The 20,308-nt window shown below is 43.3% G+C and overlaps 1 protein-coding gene across 2 annotated transcripts in view; it reads left to right on the top strand.

The window, feature by feature from the left end:
• Positions 1-20,308, top strand: part of KALRN (kalirin RhoGEF kinase) — a 506,307-nt gene that overhangs the window by 153,124 nt on the left and 332,875 nt on the right. For both annotated transcript variants that reach the window (XM_032693924.1, XM_032693926.1), the window contains exons 3-4: positions 7,915-7,989; positions 19,891-20,005. In XM_032693924.1, coding sequence (XP_032549815.1) covers positions 7,915-7,989; positions 19,891-20,005 — 190 coding nt within the window. The remainder of the gene's footprint in view (positions 1-7,914; positions 7,990-19,890; positions 20,006-20,308) is intronic.

The following is a 20,308-nucleotide window of genomic DNA, read 5'->3' on the forward strand; positions in this document are numbered from 1 at the left end:
TCTAATTAAAGTTGCTTTCTTACTGTCTGGCATGAAATCCCCTGAGAGGCAGATGTTTGCAAAGCACACTTGGGGCACTGGCATATGGTTCCTTTGTAAGGCTGGCGTTTCAGCTAAATGTCTCCTCAATGTTGTACATAATTAGATATTTTATTTTATTTTTTTTGTCCTGGAGAAGTTACTGGTGGCTTGGGACCTCTGGGATGTGAGTGGGAGGCTTTCTGGGAGACGGACGGGAAACCCTAAGCACGTCCCTGATATGTGACAGGTGCTGGCAGATGCCCTTTTGCAGTTTTTTGGGAAAACCCTGTTGACTAAACCAATGCCAGTTAAAGGAAATTATTCTAACCTACAGAATTTAGTAGAGGATGAGACCCTGGGTGCTCAGCTTCTACAACTTCACTGGGGCCCTGCATCCTTCCTACAGGAATCCATCAGCAGTTCTAAACTTTTTATGGGATTATAAAATTCTGAGGAATGTTTCCATAAGGAACCCAAATGTAATTGAGAAGGGAGTGAAATGAAAAGAAAATATTCATGCACACTAGGCCTGGGTAGAAACCATGGCTATGTCTAAAATGTGACTTCAGATTACAAATGGCCCGTAGCTGTTTATTAACACCATAAAAGTCTGCTGCGTCTGGGTGGTCACTGATGTGTAGAGAAATCTGTAGATTGCAAGACACTTAATGACTAAAAGCTCAAGGTGCTGAATATACTTATTTCCCTCTGGGGCAGCACATCTATCCCTTGCACACTTAAGAAATAAAACACAGGATTTTGTGTCAGATGACCTAATTTTTCCAATTCTCCCAACGTCTCCATTTTTTTCCCAAAAAGCCCTTTCTGTGATCACCAGAGCAAGTCTTTCCTACTGTCGGTGCCTCATTTTTGCCTGTCTATAAAAGTGCACTGCAACAGTTCCCTGCCTCAGAGAGGTTTTTTGAGGCAGAATTAATTCACGTTTGTAAGGTGCTTTTGAGGTCTGTGAACCTGACTGTGCTTTACTAATGTGGGCAGTCATTATTTCCGTTCTGTAGAGAGGGAAACCAAGATCTGGCACAGTTAAAACAGCTTGTTCAGGATCATAAAGCAATTTAGGAGCAGAACCACAAATAGAGCCAAGTCTTTTGAGTAGCAGTCAGATGTACTATCCACAGGGCTACCTATAACGTCTAATTATTTTTCCAAGGGTAGGAACTGAAAGATCTCAGCCTGATTCCAAAGTCCTCATGAAAATAAAAGGGAAACGCGTACAAGATTGACTCACAGTCATTGCATTCTCTTAGCATCTCTATTAGTATATGTTTAAAATGAAATGATTAAAATCCCCCATGGATAGAGTTGAAGCAGAGCCTTGGCCGCAGATTGTGCATAAATTCAGTATCCTTCTGAGGCTTTGAATGGTTTTGTGCCATCTATTGAAAGGCAAAGCCTGGCTGTCAGCTTAGGTGGTGTGCACAGGGTGGGACGTTTTAGGTTTCAGATGCCGAACACGGCTTATTAGAGGCCACACGTGCTCAGAGGCCGATGAATTTGCATGCTTGCTGCAAGCGGCTCTGTCTTTCTTGAGGCCTTGCCTATTCTTTGGCGAGCTTTCAAGCTGAGGCTACTGTTTAAATGTGTGGACATTCGAAGGCTGTGCTGGGAGGCTCGATGCTGTCAAGTACCTCGTGGAAGGAATAACAATCTTAGCAATTAGCAAGGTCCCCCAAACCCCAGCCCTGCCTCTCTCGGTGTTACAGGCAGGGGAGGGGGCGAAGCTGGGCTGGCAGTGGCTTTCCCTATGCAGGGATTCAAGCAATGGGAAATCAGAGGATCTAACCTGTCGGTGTAGAGGTGGCAGAAAAGCAACTGGACCTCTGATATGCACTGGTAAAACTTGGAAGCAGAGGTAGCCTGTAGTACTGCCACCTGATAGCTGTGACCAGAAGGATATTTCAGTGAGCAGTAGTGGTGTGTAATTCATAAAATGAAGGACAGAGTAAGGAAACAGAGATAATAATATTAGTCATGGACTGAGGCTAAGTATTATGTATAAACCCAATGTTCATCTTTTCATTTTAGAATAAATGCAGCAATGTAATGCATATGACTTCTGTCTCAGCTGGGACAAAGAGTGTGGCATGTGGTGCAGTGGGATTAGTCTTCTGTGCAGACCATCTAATTGTTGTCCATGGCTCTTGCAACTTCTGAAGCTGTGGCACGAGTCTGTGTGTCAGTCTGCACACTTGATCTGGTGGCTTGAGAAAGAGAATGGAGGATGGAGGGGCACAGATGCCATCCTTGCCCCAGGGCTATGATGCTAGTCCAACCTGCCTTTCCCCCTGTCCCTGCCACACTCTGACCTGCAGTCCTAAATGCTTCCTGTGAGATCAGGTATTACCTTTATTTGTTATTAAGGAGAAGTATATAGCTCTGGGTTAATCTTCAATAATAGTTCGTAATAATATTTACAGCTTAATTTTGTGGTATTTCTGTCTGGTGCTGCCTTTAGATTCAATTCAATCCAATCCTTCCTTCCTCCCTCTGTGAAATCAAAACCTGCTCTTCTGCTGCCTGCAGCAGGCGAGCAATGCAGGAGAGCGTCGTGGGCTCCTGGGGTGCTCGGGGCACTAAATTGCTCTTTCTTTGCATCAAGGATCAGGCTGTTGTCCACAGAAGAGCGACCAGCAGATGCAGAGTGTCCAGCCCCATTTATCTCTGCCAGATGGTGCTAAAATACTAGTCCGGAGCACATGTTGCTTCTATTCAACCAAATGCTTGTGCCATGCTGTGGCCTCTCTGCCTCTGAACCAATGAGCCTCAGCCAACAAAATCCCAGCGGCAAAGGCCCCAGCAGCCCTTGGCTAAGCCCCTCTGCATGGCTTGTGGAAAATCAGAGAAATCAAACTGGGAAGGCTCACAGCCCTGCGGGGACAGACAATAGCCTGCAGGAAGGGGAGGAAGGGGTTAAAGAGGGTTTATCACACACAAAAAGTAAATATTTGAGGCAGAAATGCAGAAGGAAAGAATAATGGAGAGAGAAGGGCAGGAGGAGGAAGCCAGAAGTGTAAAGAGAAGAAAAAGGAGGATTATATTCTGCCAGAAAACAAAGGGATGTTTGTATGAGAAAAGCATTGGGGAAGCATTGGGGAAATGAGGGTTCAGCTCTGCACAAACTTTCTGTCTGACACAGGACAAGTCAATCTCTCTGTGTCTCAGTTTGCAAAGGCTACAATGGGAATAATAAAGTCTCCTTTGTTCTGCCTCTCTCTGCTCACATCAGACGTCCCTTCTGCTTGTATGTTGTAGAAAGCCAAGATGCCACTGTACTGCAAACATGAGTAAAATCTACTGAAACTTTGAGGGGAAAAAAAGGAAGGCAATTAGACTATCATAAACCTGGGAGGTAACTGCCCCCAAAACTGGGAGGGGAGGGGTGGTGGTGGTGTAGAAATACAGGAAAGGCCTTTACTGAGGGAAGAAGAAAGAAAATATGGACCAGATTAATCCTACTGTTGCATACTGGACTCCAGTGGCATTCCTCGAGGGATGGGTTTAAGCCCAACGAGTTCAGTTTTGTTTGGTTAAAGAAACTTAGTGCCAAAGTTTTTAAATAGTCAAATCTGTTCTGAGAACTATGAGAATGTGGGCTGCCTCTCCTGAAACATTGCATGGGACTTGGGATGAACAACTCCTGCTGAAGGCATCAGGAGCCAAGTGATTAAGCCCCATGCAGTGCTCTGACAGGAGGCCTTCTTCTTGCCTACGCATACTTTTTTTAAGTATAGAAAGTATTTCCATATTTTCAGCAGCTGATCTTTATTTGAAGCCAAGAGCTGCATTTTTCAGACTAGAACTGAAGCTTTTCTAGGAAAAGCCACTCTGGAGCAGATCATTGCTCCATCTAGCCCCAGACTGTGTCTCCAACAGAGGCCCTGCACTCTGCTTAGAGAAAGCAATCTGAAAGCTCACAGAGCTCTCTCCAGGCATAATTTATATTTCATTCCAAGAGTTAGAGCTTGGCTTTCACTTCAAAGTCTGTAGGCTTACATTCTTTTCAAAACTCTTGCTTATTTTATTAATTTTCACAGTTCCCTGGAGATTGTCATTTGCAGATCTCCAACCTGTTCGGGAAGCCCCTTGAGCTGCTGACCTCCGTGTCCTGCAGCAGTTGAGTTCCCCAGGCCAGTTGGGGCATTTGTGCAGGGGAAAAAGGAATTTTCTCAGTTTCAAGATTGCTACATTTGACATGGAAGCATGCCTTAAGCTTCTCGTCTCACCCATCTGGCTTCTCATTACAGCATGTCATCTAAAACAGTGAGCTGCTTCTGCCACCCAGGGAATCCCTGCTGGGAAATGGACTGTGCCTGTGTGATGCTGCTCTGCCCTCACATGTGACTCAGCCATGCTGAGGATCCACTCTTTTAATTTTTCAGTGCTTCCAAGTTTACAAGAACACATTATGCTGTCAGCTGCTCAAGCTCACATGGTGTGCTCTCTTCTCGTGTCGCTGGAGTAATACAAGTTTGTAGCCAGTCGTGGTGTCCCTGTTATGTGGATGGCACACTAAGCCAGGACAGGAAGGAGGTGTGAGGGGCGGCAGGGTGACTGGGTTACCCTGAGCACTGTGCTCTCTGTGTCTCTCTTTTGGTAAAGAGGAGATTGCAATATTCAGATGTCTTGGCAGCTCTTGGTGAGACCTGTTGGGAGAAAGCAAGAGGCACACTGTTGTGTAGTTCCATGCTTATGAGGGTGGTGAACCCGCAAACAAATACCTGGACAATGGGGAGGATGCCTCAGTGTCCAGCCTGCCCTTTCTTCATATCTCTGTCCTCTGTCTGTCTACTGCAGGAGGGCTTGGGTCTTAGAGGGGTAGCAGGGAGGAGGAGGGCAGGATACAAAGTACAGCCTTGGTGTACATGGGGCTCTGCAGCCAAAATCAGATGGTGCTGTGCAGACATGTCCTTGGATCCAGCACACAAACAAACAAAACAAATGTATTAGAAACAGCTGGGGAATAGGATGAAAATAAGCATTTTTAAGGATATGCTTATAATAGCTTATGAGCTGGGGATTGAATAGTTGCTACACTGGACCCTCCTGGAGACAGATTTACTGTTGGTTTCGGGGTCCTTATTAGAGCCATAGGTTTTCCCATTTATGTATACCTTCCCCTAGACCTTGCTGGAAAACCTCATAGCATGTGCTGAGGTGTAGCCTCTAACACAAGGATTTTGTCAGGAACCTGAATGACCTCTGAAAGCAGTGGCCATGGCCTCATCTGGGGGTCATGAGCTGCCACTTGGTTGAGCACAAACATGATCCAGAGTGAGGGCATTGCTTCAGGCACTGATCTGCCTTCAGGAGTTTCCTTCCTCATCCTGAGGGAAGTTTTGCAGATCTTGGGGCTTTTTGTTTATTCTCTGGCTGTAGGATGGGCTCACAGTTTTCTAATTCATTCATCGTGTTCGAGCAGGTCTGACCTACCCTGAGTGATACTAAGAAGGGGGAAAGTACCTTCTGGCAGCACTGTCTCCTTTCAAGTCTTTTCTTGCCTCTCCTGTGCACAGTCAAGGACATTGGGGCTGTTAGCAGAGAGGCCCTTGCCTGCAGCCTACCCTGCTACAGCTCAGGAGGTGACCATCTTTTAAAGTCACACATTTCTCTCCTGGCCTCCATGCACATTACCTTTGTGATTTGCAGCCCTTCCTTGTAGAAGTGTGTCTGAAATTGTCCTTCAGCCCTCAATATAGCGGGCTTTTGCTAAGAAGTCCTTGTTATGTGCTCTACATACACCCACTGACTTTTTTTCTAATGTTCATTGAGGTCTCAGTTGTATAGTGTCTGTGTCTGCTGCATAGTTAAGTGCCTAAGAATTGACTTTGCCATTTCCCTGAAAAATTTAATAAATATTGGCCAAAAATCAACTTGCACTGACACTGCTGAACATGCAGCTGGGTAAGTTTGGCCCACTACTCCATTTGAGTGTCTTCAACGCCCCATGATGTGTCTAGCACATTGGCTGTTCTTGTTTGCTTCACAGTTGGATGAGATGCTTATATATAAAGCTGCTTAAACTCCAAACATTGTCTGTGGCTGACAAGTTCCTACCTTTGATGTGAGAGCTAGCCACAGCCAAGTATCTGAGACGTTATTCTTGTTAGGAGGATATGTTAATAGCAAAGTCTCCTATATTTAACACAGAGTGCACAAAGTCATGCTTACTTGATCACAGAAAGCCTTCAGCAACCAGGACTCTTGTGCTTGGTCCCAAAACACTTTACTGATACAATGCACTCTTTAGGGGTCCCTCAGGACTGTGCTCTGGTGGCTGTTCAAAATGCAGCTACATTGGCCGTGGCTTTTCATTGAATTACCTCACTCCTAATTTTCACTAGCTTACTGGTCAACTTGTGCATCTTTTGGAGCTGAGTGCCACAAAGGTGACACATGAGAACATACAGGGACACACAGAGGTAGCTGTAGCCTTTGGTCACCGGTGATGCACATGTTTACATGTGTGAGACAGTCTTGTTGCACAATCTGACTGTGAATGGCAAGTGCTGCCTCATTTGCCATTAACAGTAACTCAGCCGTAATAATACTAACACTTGTAGTTCAGCTGCAGGTGAAAATGGCTTTTACAGTCTTCATCCTGTCTGTTCCAAATGTCTGCATGGATCAAACCACTGTACTTTTGCAGGCTGCATGTTGGAAGTAATAGGGGGTACTTTTATCCTCAGTCCCACTTTCAGTCCCAAATGTTCAGGTATCATTTGCTGTGTTCAGCAAGGAGGGTGTGATGGCTGCAGCAATGTTGCCTTGTCTCTAGAAAGCTGCTTAGTGAGAAGACTTTCTTTCCCTGGTACCATTTCAGATGATCTGCCTGCCTGTGAAAGGCAGAAAGTAAAAATACAGGTTTTCAAATGTGTTATATTCTTTGGTGAGCTGGAATAGATTTAAGGCGATATGGAAGATCACTTGTCATGATGGGTATTCACTACCCAGTGATGGATGACTTATTTTTCAGAGTAACTACAAAGATGTCCTTCAAACCCACCTTTTGATTTGTAATTGCATTGATGGAGTAGCAGTGTCCAGCTTGCTCTGGGGTTATCCATTACTGCTGGGCTTTTGCAAACAGAAAGATGCTGCTGGTGCCTGAAACTGTCAGCAGTTCTTTTTCCGAGGCTTCCAGGAGAGTAAAAATCTGTGATTTCTTTGGTGAAATTTTAGGAGACATGAAATAATTTGGCACTGCAGGGAAGGCAAATGGCCTGTGCAGGTACACTTAACATGTAATCAAACAGCATGAATTACATGAGGTTGTGTTGTGGCTTCAAACTGCTCCTTATCCAGGGAAAACTCGTCAGGAGCATGTCCTCCCTCTGACCACAGTCCACACCTGGAGATGTTCCATCTCCAGCTGTGCTGTGTACAGCAGAAAAGGGGAAAGGGGAAAAACCTTATTTAAGCCAGTCTCTGTGCAAATCTATCTCAAGGGCTGATACCAGATGGATGTGTATGAGCTGCAATGTTCCCTGTGATTTTGCTTGGACTGTGTTGAGAACAGTGAAGGGAGAAGGCTCCTCGCTTGGTGTGCAAGCTGGGCATCTCCCAGGCTTGATACTATGGTCTTGAAAAATGCAGCAGGGATAAATCTAGTTACTTGGTGGGAAATTTGTTAACCTTTCAGAACTTCTGAAGGATAGAATGGTGAGCTGATTCTCTGTATTTTTTTTTACAAACATATCTCTATTGATATTAATGCTGTTGGTGTATCAGCCATTTGAGTCCATTTGTTGGTGCTTTTATGTAATTTATAGACTTTCTCCAGTCTGATTTTGAAAAACATGGCATGTCCATGAAGCTGGGAGCAAGGGCATACTTCCTATTAATGTGGCTTTCCTGTTTTTCTCTGTTTTGCAGGTTCTTTTCGAAATGATGGTTTAAAAGCTGCTGATGTCCTTCCTATACTGAAGGAGAAAGTGGCCTTTGTGTCAGGTGAGCACTTCTTTTCTTGATCCCTCCAGCTCAGCATGAGCACTGTCTGGTCCTTATGGCGCTGCAAGGTCATGAGGGACCAGCTTCAGGTTTTGGCCTTGGTAAATTAGTTCTTCTGCTAACAAAAGGACTGTATGTGGAACAGGGCTATCCAGTAATACTCAGAGAATTGGAAATTGGCCCATATTGATTTTCTTCATATTCTGAGGAACAGGTAAATGGGCAGCACAGGTAGGATGAAATGCAGCTTCTCAGCTCCAGCCTAGATGTGGGCTGTCTCAGCATTCAGGGCAGTTCAGGGATCCTGCTTTGGTTTCAAGGTCAGTGAATAGCGTTAATTCCTATTTGTAGGCAGCACTCTGACCCATAAATCACTGGTGTTCCATTTACAATCCCAATCAACTTGCAGTTAAAAGTACCATTGATGCTGCATTTGCATAATAACTCAGATGCTCAAAGCTCTCCTGCCACCCTGTACAAAGATTTACAGCCTTCATTCAGGATACAAATCTCGAGGACCTGGGGGTGGATGAGGACTAGACAATATGGAAAAGGCTTTGAGAATAGCTTGGATGATAGTGTTTCTGGCATGAATTACAACTTGTCAGTGAGAGGGGGAAGAGAAAGTCTGAAGCAATCATAATCTTGCATGAAGTCACTCAAGCTGGCAGCATAAACCCAGGGTATTTCCAGTGGCAGCATTTCTATGATTACAAACCACTCAGGCTGCTTACAGTGAAAAAACCTGCATCAAGAATAGCCAGCTTCCCTTGTTTGCAGTTTTTGTTTTTTGTTTCCTTCATCTCCACAGTAATGCTGACTGCAGAAGGGAGGAGAGGAGCAGCAAGGCTGTTTGGTGCCCAGACTCTTCCTCCTTGGCTCTCTCCCCAGATGTGGAGTCAGGCCCATGAGGATGGGGCTCATCACCCTTCTGAGCCATGGAGATGCTGTCCAGGCAGGAAAAGCTTTTGCCTTGACTAATGGTTGGTGTGAGATGTCTTTCCATGTAGCAACAGCTAAATAGTCCAGGGATCATGAGTCCAGCAGTGACTTGGGCAAACAATTTCTGGCCCTATAAAAGCTAAACCTTCTCATCAACAACATGAAAATCCAGGAGTTTGAGGGAAGTTTCTGAAACACCAAAAGCCTCACATGGAAACCCAAGACTATCCCAACAGTCCTCACATGCAGGAGTACTTTATCTCACACTGAAATCTCCTTCTGAATGTCCTGAAATGTTTTATGTGGTTGTTGGCTTTCACTGCTCTGAAGTTTTTACAGTCGTAAAAACACAGTGTACCTGCACCCTTGTTTGTGACACAAAAGTTGAACTGGGTGCTCTGGGGAGGTGAAGGGGAGGAATTTATGCAGGGACTGTACTGCAATTTAGTTCTTGGCTCCTGCTGTTGCTTTTCATGGAAATGACTGCAGGATCATTTGGTAATTCATGGAATATTTAATAACGACAACCTGTCTGGATTGTTTATATAGTCCCTTGCACTGATGGTGCCTGTGTTCAACTGTGAGCCAGAGGGTCTCACACCAAATCATCAGCTCATTAGACACTGTTCTGGGCCAAGCTTGCCTTTGGGTGGGAAAGGGTGTTAAATAAGCAACTCCAACATGATCTCCTGGGGTTTCGCACCATGATCAGCTGCAGGCAGGGTACAGCTTGCTCCTTATAGACTCACCAGCCTCCAGACTTGGATCTGCTCAAAATGTGCTGTTCCTGACACAGCTAGATGTCCTAAGATTTACACCTCCTCTTCATAGTCTCCAAATGCAATGAATACAGCCAACAGTTGCCAGAGGCCTTTGCAGGCAGAACACTTTGAGATTCTGGTGTCCCACTGCAACAGCCCCAGCATCATTTTCCAGCCCAGAGTGTAAGTACTGCCCAATCTTCCCCTGAGTTGTAATAAAGCAGATTAAGAAAAGGTTTGAGCATTTCAACTGATGGCTGAGTTCTTTTTACTTAAAATGGAATAATTTCGTAGAGTATGCTTTGAGCACAGAATGTTTGCAAAATAGAAAAATCAAATAGTTGGACTTCGCAAGATAAAAAAAAAGTTCTGTAGTTAGCACAGACTCTGAGAGCACATTGTGTTTTAATCAAGCTTCCTTGAGGAAAAGGAATTTTATTGAGTCTTCTTCAGATTTTAATGCTACAGTTAATTTTAACGATAACAGTACACTAAAGTTGTTGAGGGGGCTCTCCTTACACCAGCAGAATTTATCAGCACGCACAAAAACTCTCAGCTGAACCTCTCAGTTACATAGTTTATTTCTTTTCCCATCAGCTGTGCCTCACCAGCCGGTTTCTTAGTCCATGATTCCACAGGAAAACTGCAGAGAACACACAAGACCCCTCAGGGAGGGGATACACCACTCTTTGTGTTTCAGTGTGGTGGATGCTCCACACCTGGACCCTGCAGAGCAACAGGGCAGAACAGGCAGGGAAGGGAGAGCGGCTGCCGCCTGCTCCGGAGCAGGCACAGCAGGACCTGCCTGCACAGCCGTGTCATCTCAGAGGAGCACTCAGGCTTTCACAAGGACACTTAATTTCAGAGTTGACATACAGCTCTAACTAGCTGGGCATGGATTCATCCAGCCTAAGTGCTGTCTGGGGCTCTGTGCCTGGCACTTCCCCTTGGCTGACTCAGCTGGCAGCGAGCAGCAGGCTCTGCATCTGCATCCCTGCGCTGTGGGAGAGTTGAGGGATGGTGGATAATATTGGGATTTTTTCCTGGAACTGGTTCTTGATTTCTTCCAGTGATCTCATACATGAGCTAGACTGAACCCAGAGTTCATCTGTGTGCCTAAACAGCACCTGAAAATCCCATTCCATAACTCACATTCTGAGTGATGGACTGAGCAGTCGCAGAGGCAGCACGTCCGGGCCATTGCCATCTAATTGCTTCCATCGCTGACCTCCTGGAAGCAGATTAAGCAGGGGGTTGGCAGGGGGGTGGCTTTGGCCACCTGTTTGTTGTCTAAACCCCAATAAAATCTTGGCTTTGCCTGGGTGGTTCACTGTGTTGCTTCCAGCAATGAAAAGGCTTTGGGAACCATTAGTGAGTGAGTTACAGGCCAGAGACTCATTTTTGTGTTCTGAGAAGGGGATGAACACCGAGGGGAGGAAATAAAACAGATTGTAGATTATTTTAGGTGTTTTTTTTCAGTGAGAGGTGGTGAAATATTTTGGAAACTGGTCTTATAGTCTTTCTTGGGAAACACAGACGCTGTTTTAGAAGAGTAGTGTAATTTGGGGCGTTGTTCAGCTGCTTGATTGTATTTATAGGAGATTTCCTATTGATCAGTGCAATGCAGAAGGAAGAGTATGAGGCTCTCAGGAGAGGGAGGGGAATGTGTTGCCATGTTCCTTTCCCATGCATGGAGCTTTTAATGCACTTAGGCTATAAAAAGCTTCTTTGTTGACTGTCATGGGTCTCACTGAAAGCATTTCCCCCATCCCACCCAGAAGAGTTTCTCGGGATCCTTTGCAGTGCTTCTGCTCCCTCGAGGGCTCAGAAGAACAGTGGTGTGTGGGCTCCCACCTGTCACCCAGGTGCTGTCTGCTCATCTGCCGAGGTAGGAGTACAAAGGAGGAGGCTGGCCAGGTGTCTGAGAGGGTGGTTGAGCACTGAGGAACCAACAGCCCATGGCAGAAGTGTGTAATAAGCTGGTGAGCTGCTGCAGCTGTGACAAGCCGAGCTCCCAACCCACGTGTTTTGCAAAGAAGGAGGTTTTTCTGTGGACTTTGGGCAACAAAAGGCACAAAGCAGGGAGAACTGGATGTAGTAACAGCTCAGCCATCTCCATCCTTCAGAAGTCCACTGTCCCCAGCACCACATGTCTTGGGAGCAGCCTTGTGAGCTGAGTTTCAGTATAAATAGAGTGGGTGAAAGGACAACTTTGCAATTAGGTTCCACCAAATTTAGGCCAGCAGATTGAATCAGAGAGGAAAGCTCAGAGAGGGAGACACTGACCTTCCCAAAAACTTGTCCAAAGACACCACAGGTCACTTATTGTCAGAGGTACCACATGTGGAGGAGCATGTTTTTTCTTTTTATGTAATGGATGAACTTCACTCTACAGAGAAAGGGTTGAAATAAGACCCCCAGTGCCTCTGGGCACTGGAAGACTTCACATCCAGGTTCCAGGGGTTCTCAAATGCTGATTTGAGGACACTGGAATTTGTATTGAGTTGGGAATAAAACTAACTAAAATATTTAATTTTTGAATAAAACTAACTAAAATATTTAATTTTTGAACTATATAAACATTCTGTATTTGCACAAAAAGTTCTGATTTAAATTAAAAGTTTCCATCCTCCTCTTCCTCTGGAATGGAAATTTCAAATGAAACATCAATAATTCTTCTGTATTTTGTTACAGAAAAGTCTCTTCCATTTTATACCATTCCCTATTAACATTAGTGTAGTTTGAAATAAATGGAAATTCCAAGAAAAGAAAATATGCTATTACAAAAACATGGCATTGCTTGACTATTGAATTTTCCTAGTGGTTTTGGGCCATGATGCTTTCATCAGGGATTTGCTGCTGCATTAATAGAGATTTTTCTTTAAAGAAGAAAACGAAAATCTTTAGACTGTGACATTTCCAGGTCTTTTGACGAAGTCTGAGCCTGCCATGTTTGTTTGTTTGTTTGTTTGTTTTTTCTTTGTTTTGTTGTTGTTGTTGTTGGTTTGGGTTTTTTTAATTGTCGTTTTATTTTTTTCTTTTGTTTTCCAAGAGTGTTAGCTGATTTTTGAGGATAGAGAAGAGCTTTTACCTATAGTGTTTGTTTAGATATCCTCATAGGTCTCTAAAGTTAAAGCAGAAATCAAAAAGTCTCCTTGGATTTCTGATTTCATTTACAGGTAGTAAATATAGTGTGCAGAATCAGTTGCTCTATATTTTTCCACACATTTTAACCATAGCCATGGGACATTCTGTGGAGAATGTCTCGTCACTTCCAGCACTTACTGTCCCTGCATCCTGTCACATAGGTATAGCTTCTCAATTCATGTCAGGGACTTTGAAAAAAAACAATAAAAGGGAGGAACTGAGCCTGTGAAGGAAGAAGGTCTGTATACGTCCCATCCTGTTCCAGCTCACAGGGTTTTCTTGTCCTTAATATAAGGACCCAGGAAGGTGACTGTAGCACTTGAGATATTTAAAACAATAACACCCAACCATTTGGGTTGTTTTGCAGTAAGATGTGCTCTTCTGTCCCACTAATGAGACTTGTCAGCTCTGGAAACTTCCTTATTTTTGTGAAAGCACTTTGGTTCCAGGCTTGTGTTTTTTTTCCTAAGGAATCAATTTTAACTGACAAGAAGCACTGAAATTCACAACTGGACATCCTCTCTGTTTCTTGTCATTGTGGGGTTTTTGTTTGTTTGTTTGGGTTTGTCTGTTTGTTTCTCTTTTGGTGTGAAAATATAGGCTATTTGAAATGGAAATACTTTGCTGGAATGTGCAATTTCAGAAACATTTTCATCTGCCAGTGTTTTCCAGCTCTAGGCTGAATTTCTTCTTAAAGCCAGAGGGGGGAAAGACTTCCTAATAGCAATTACATAAATCCAGTAGCTTAAACTCTCCCCTGAACTTCCATTACTTTGCAGGATCCTCTGTTTGGCTGTAGATGTTGAGGACTTCTCTGCTGGGGATGTGGCAAACCTGAACAGCCAGTTATAGTGAATCAGTTTATCAATATTTCTCTTTGCTGATGAACATCAGAAACTTTTCCATTGCCATTTCTCCATACTTGTCTCAGATGAGGAAGACAAACAGTGTGTGATCAGGGTGAATCTGGCCTCTCTTTGTTTCTCCTTATTCTCTACAGCTTCTAACATTGTGCCCAGTGGTGTGAGTTTGGAGTGTCTGTCGGTACCACCATCATTAAGTGCTGTGTTCTTCCCTCCCTATCTCCAGGGGCAAGAGGGTGTGCAATGGGCTATTTTGTTTTAGAAGACTTGGGGGTTATTTTGTTCAGTTTGTCAATTGATTTTAAATATATACAGCTATTCCCATACATCTGCAATAAAGGAGGCAAGATCAAAAAAAAAGTAATTTGCATCTGAGGCAAGAGGCAGAGAGGTTTAGGGTCAGTTTTGAAGAGGAGGGTACTGGTACTCCCTTGATACTTCAGAGCAATCCAGCTACTTCCAGAGGAAAAAACAAGCTTCTCTATACATTCTCTGGAAGTTTTGCTTTCCACATGAAGAAGCTTTTCCTTCCTTTTAATGAGTCTCCCTTGTCCTTAGTTTTGCTTTGCTAGAGTAATAACTTGAGACCATTTCCCCAGGGGCTTGTTGGCCAGCATACATTTAAAGTTAAGGAAGTATCCCAAAATACTTGCATAAAGCAGCAGAAGTGTATTACAAGCCACAACAGGTGGTCTCTTCAAATCCATGCAGTGGCTTTTTGGAGGGCAATTGCAGAACAAATCTACTTGGTAGGAGATGGGATCCTCCAGGGACTGTACTGGGCATCCTGTCTACAGCCTCTGATCTGCTCTGCCAGGAGATCTTCTGGTGAGATCAACTGGTCTTGTTTTTGGAGTCATTAACCCTAAATGTACTGTTGTGTTTGCTATTAGGACTTGATTCAGGTAATTGACTTTGGGATATGGGATTCTGGTGACTGCACCACAGCTGTGTTAATTGGCAGGTGGGCTTGTTGTGGGAGCTTACATTTCATCACAGTTGCACTAGAATCACCTGTGTTGGAACCAACTGAACTTGAGGGCGGTCACACAGATAATCCTGTATATGACCCATGCAAGATAGTCCATTTTGAAGCTGGAGGATTTTTAGTGTAGAAATTTGTTCAGAGGAGGTCTAGTGGCAAGCAGTCGCACACAGCTCAGCTGTGGCAGGGAAAGGAATGTTATTTTAAGACTGGATACCAATTCTTTGATACTTTCCTTTCCTAGGAAGTCTGTTAATTGGATTTAGAAATCCAGAGTGTATTGTTTATCATTGCATTGAAGTGTCTGACATCAGCTGAGCTCCTTCTGTCTCCTAGTTCTCTTCATTGTCATTCATTTTTTCACCACATTTTGGAGTGAAATACCCGTTGAGGATTATTTCAGCTCCTCTGGAAACTCACTTATGGTCTCAGCAGAGTCTGCAACCTCAAGATGGATCAGCATATGATCTGCAGGGTCAGATGAAGCAGCGTGTTCATTTGAACTGCAGAGACATCTGAACAGGGGCCAGAGACACTGTGTGCTGCTCCCGTTTCTGTTCCCAGTGTGCTGCAGGACATTAGACAAGGTACTGGGGAGCCTTGTCTGTGGGGATGTTTCTCTGAATCTCTGGTTAATCCTTGTGAATTTATGTTTATAAAAAGAGTGAAGAAGGAAGTAGAGGGTTTGGAACCCTTAAATATGGGTCACTATAAGCAGGTAAGGTACTGTGGTAGAATGGCTGATAGAAGTGGAGAGATGGAGCTTGAAAACAGAGCTTGATAAGATCATTATCTGCTTTATACAAGGAGTCTGCATTAACGGAAACTGATAATTTCCTGTCCTAAACAAGACTAGCCATAGTTGGAATTCCAGCTTTTTGTGTTAATGGGGATGAATTAACAGTCTCACGTCTCAGGACTTGAGATTGGTACAGGAAGTTCGTAGCAGCAACACTCAGGGTTGGGCAACATCTTTGCTTACCTGTGGGCACCTGGGGCCACCACAGGCAGAAACATTTGGGCCTACCACTAAAGGGTTAAGATATCAATTTGGGCAGCTGCTAGGAAAAGGATCTTGTTGCTGAAGTCTCTTTCCCCTTGGATGCACACTTGACTAGGTGAGTGGTCATCAGAAGGCCGCTGACTATGCAGCCTGCTTCCATCCAGGTCTTCTGAGGTTTCTTGAATATTTTCTTTTAATGGGGTGTGCGTCACAACTCCTTGTGCCATCACTGCAATATCCCCTGTATGATTTGTGGAAGAAAAATTATGTAATTCTATTTCTGGGAATAAGTGCTGACTTTAGCAATCGGTTCATATAGGCCAGAAGAAAGGGAGATGGGAAGAATCAGCAAGGAAGCCACTGACTGGCAAGGCCATCAACAAAGCATTTCTGTAGAAGAAATGCAAGACATATATGGCTAAATATTTGTTCTCAGTGTACTCTGTGCCCTGAAGAACATGTGTTTTTCTAACTCTTTTTTTCCAGAGCACTAATAACCAGACCATCTGTTTGCCTCTCTAAATCAGAGCAAAGCCCATGAAAACTCACCTTGAAAACCAATAAGAAATTATCAGCTCTTTGTTTTAGCATTTAATAACTGTAATTAACAAACCTAATGACATGTTTGATTATTGCATCTCATGTCTGTGAGTCCAGGGGGAGACAGGAGATGGGACATATTGATTAAAGCAACTGAAACTCTTTACTTCCTTCTACTTTTTATTTTCTCTTAAAACAACGGGCTGAGTAGCTCTTTGAAGACTGTTCATATACAATTGATGTTGAGATCATGGCTGACTTGGGGCAAGATTAGCCTCCTCGAGTGGATTACTGACAAGCACAGACAGTTTCAAGCACTGTGAAGTTCTAACATAGTGGGCCAAGTCAGAAAACCTCATTTCTACTGGTTCTTCAAGTGAACTTGCTGTGGGATCTGGGCTGAATTTCTTCCCCTCTCTCTGTACTTCACTATTCCCCTCAGTAAAAAGATAATAATAAAGAAAAGGAACAATATAAGCTCCCTATACAGCTGATGCCAAAAGATTTTCTTCTTTTTTAGTGCCTGTTGCTACCTGTCCAGAGACTCTGTTAGGGCAGATGGGTGTCCTAATATAGACATGTTTGGTGTCTGAAGTTTGATGGTGGTAATATCATATTTAGACTGCCTAGAAAAGCTGTCTTTTTTGGTTATAAAGTGCAACAAGAAAGGTACATATTATCAGTATTTAGAGGAGTAAACCACAGTTACTGAAATCTGTAAGCCTTATGGTGAATTAAACATACCATGGTTTGTTCTGGAAGAAATCTGATGTTCCTTCATACAGGCTCTTGATAAAATCATAAATTATGCAGGCATTCATAAAAAATAGGGCTTTCTCAATAATTGGGATTGGCTTGAGTTGAACTGAATAATTTGGAAGCAACGGAAGGATTCTAATATGTATGATGCACTTGTAATAATAATTTCACCCTATTGCTCAAAGCATAGAGCAGTATTTTTATCACAAATGAGAAACATTTGTTTCTAAACCTCATATATTTTGAGATTTGCCCCATGTCTCGTTGTTTTTCTGTGCTGTAAGACTAGAATGAATCAACCCAGGCACTTATTTATCCTTCCATCATCCAGAAACCTCCAACTGGGTCATCATGTAACCTTCCTCCTCCAATAAGAAATTAACCCATTTTCCTCAGTCTGTCCTGGTAACTTCTGACCCTGTGCCTGAGCCTTATTTATCCTGCTCCCCTGAGGACAGTTTAGATGAACTGTTGAGGGACAGTTTTTATCCTGAAGCAAAGACACGATGGGAATGTTCTGGATCCTGTTTCCTTTTCTGTAGCTGAAATCCTTGTGTTACCATTAGTAAAATGGTAACACTTTTTCAGCTTACCAGAACTTAGATATTTTTTTTAAATTATTTATTTATTCTGCAGAGCTCACTTGGGTGGAACTGTAGGTGTCAAAGGGGTTCCAGAAACATGATTTTTGGTTTACTAGGTGAAAGTGAATGGGCAGCATCAAAGTGATTAGGGCTGATTGGGAAGCTCATGGCCCTTTACAAGTGTTTCATATCCTGGGGGAGGATTATAACTGTGGGCTTGGATGTCTCCTGATCTCATCTCTTAGTGCTTTTTCAAGTTGTACAAATATTTAAATAATTAGGAATGAAGAAACAGAGGGAGCCTGACTGTGTAGAGGGTAGCATGATCTTCTGGGATGCAGTTCAAGTTAAGGTCTCTGCTTCAGTGAGTATCTGGAAGCTTTTGAAAGCCTTAGTTACATCTTGATGTGATGGGAAATTTTTCAAAACCTTGAAAAGCTTCCTGTGTTGAAAAAATATTTCCCTCCAGCTTTAGTTCCTGTACTGGTTTGCCATTCTATAGACTGGCTTGCTTTTCTGTTGGACACATCATGCGTGATTTAATGGCTTTGGCACTGGTGTGGTGTGTGAAATAATCTCAACCAAGGGAGAATGTACTTAAAATGGGAAACTTTTTTCATGAAAAGGTATGAAAATTTAAATGAGCTTATTTCCTTGTAAATTGAATCCTCTTTACATTACACCCCCATTTTCATGCTGTGTGGCAGAGACGTGGATCAGCCAAGGTGACACTGGATTCCAATGGACCTTCCTCACCTTCACGGTGTGAAGCCAAAGGCAAACAACAGGCACAGAGATTTGGGGCGAGATTAGGCAGGACAGTTTTTTTCTCCATGTGTACCCCTGTCTGCATGAGGGATCAAAATAAGGATGACATCTCTTGCTTTCCTCTCCATTTTTATCTCTGGACAAATCAGATGTGACCTGGTTCCAATGGAGAGTTGCACAATGTAGCCATTCAGGTATGTTGCATCCATTGGAAACCATGGGAATGTGGACTGCTGAACTGTAACATGGGGTACCAGTGGCATCTCTATCAGTATAGGTGAAGTTTGTGTAACAGATTTTGTCTGGTACAGGCAGCAGCACTGTAGAAGACTCCTTAGCAATTAAAAAAAAATAAATCTATATTTTAAGAAAATGTTTAAATAGTAACAAGAATGTTCCAGTAGCACAGACTTCAGGTGCCCTGAGTTCTGCATGGGGCAGTGCAACATGGATCAGTGCTGGAGATGTGCATGTCCTTGTGTAGCCTTTTCTTCTTGTTGGCCAAGTAAATTAGCTCAGAGAAGCACGTGATTTTCCTTTCTCAGGAGTGATATTTCTGGTAAAGGGATTACACTTTTAGTGCAAATTCATCTGCATTTTTACAGCTTGTTTGTGAAGTCATTGCAGTTCCATGGTAGCTTTTTGAGCTGTAGTTTTGCTGTGGCTTTTTCCTAGATAACAGTGCAAACAGGTATCTAAAAACACACAATTCCTGGAAAAATTCCTGAGATAATATGTGAAGAAAGAACTAAACATTGAATAAGGCATTAGACTTCAGTTTCAAGCTTCTTAAACCTTAGTCACAGGAGAGAATAAAATAAGGTGCAGTAGAATAGATTGTATTCATACCTGTACTTGTGACTATATAGTTCAGAGTAGAGTCATTCCTTTATGGCTAAGCCTTTAGACAATTGCTGTAAAAGACTGAGTGCCAAACACTGGCAGTTTAAAGGGAGTGGATTTTAAGACAGGAAACCTACAGAAAAAAAAACAAACTAAAAGATTATTCTGACTGCCAACAACTTTCTAAATAGAAAGCATAAGAGGCATGAACGTGTACTCAAAATTCAATTTTAATGAATTATCTGATAGATTAGAATGTTGTACTGCATAAACTTTACTGGGATACATCCCTTCAACCTGGCAGGATGTTGTGAACTGTCTTGCAATGAACTGTGCAACACACCGAGCAACAGTGAGAAATGCTTTCACTTTCCTGATGTTGACCAGTCTAAAACTATCCCCACAGTAGGATTTCATTATCTTTGCCTGCTTGGATTGGCAGATATATTAGATTTGATGGGATTAGGTGAAAGAAGAAATGCTAGTAGCAATTTTCCTAGTGTGGGCTTTTTTTTTTAATATATATCTTCCCCTTTGGAGCTCCAGCAAATGCAAGCCTGTCTTCCTCAATTAGGGAAGCCTAAAAGCTACAAAGAGTGCATGGACTCTTGAATGTGCTGTAATTTATGTTTATCAATTCAGTGCACATAGTTTTTTTGACATGTGCTTCCTGCCTGATTTTCTAACAATCCTTTATTTTCCACAGGTGGCCGTGATAAACGAGGTGGTCCTGTCTTGACCTTCCCAGCCCGCAGCAATCATGACAGAATAAGGCAGGAAGACCTTCGGAAACTTGTGACTTATTTGGCCAGCGTGCCAAGGTAAAGCTAGAAAGAAAACACTTCAAAGCTTAGGGTGGATGGGTGGGTGGGGAACTTGTTCTTGGCAGTTGCTGCTTTCCCAGTATGAACATTTAGTACCTCGAGTTCTTGGGGTGGAGGGACAAAAGTGTTCCCTTCCTCCTCCTGTGTACACCCCGGTGGTTTTTATCGCACACGTGGCAATGCAGGAGCTCCACAGCGGAGGCAGTGTGAGCAAACCCAGGCTCCTGGCTCGTCACAGCAGCGAGGAGCATCTCTCATACCCTGTGTTTCTGTGCAACTGTTTTAGAGGATTGCAAAGGA

The sequence above is a fragment of the Chiroxiphia lanceolata genome, chromosome 7 (genome assembly GCF_009829145.1).
Source record: "Chiroxiphia lanceolata isolate bChiLan1 chromosome 7, bChiLan1.pri, whole genome shotgun sequence".
Taxonomy (NCBI): domain Eukaryota; kingdom Metazoa; phylum Chordata; class Aves; order Passeriformes; family Pipridae; genus Chiroxiphia; species Chiroxiphia lanceolata.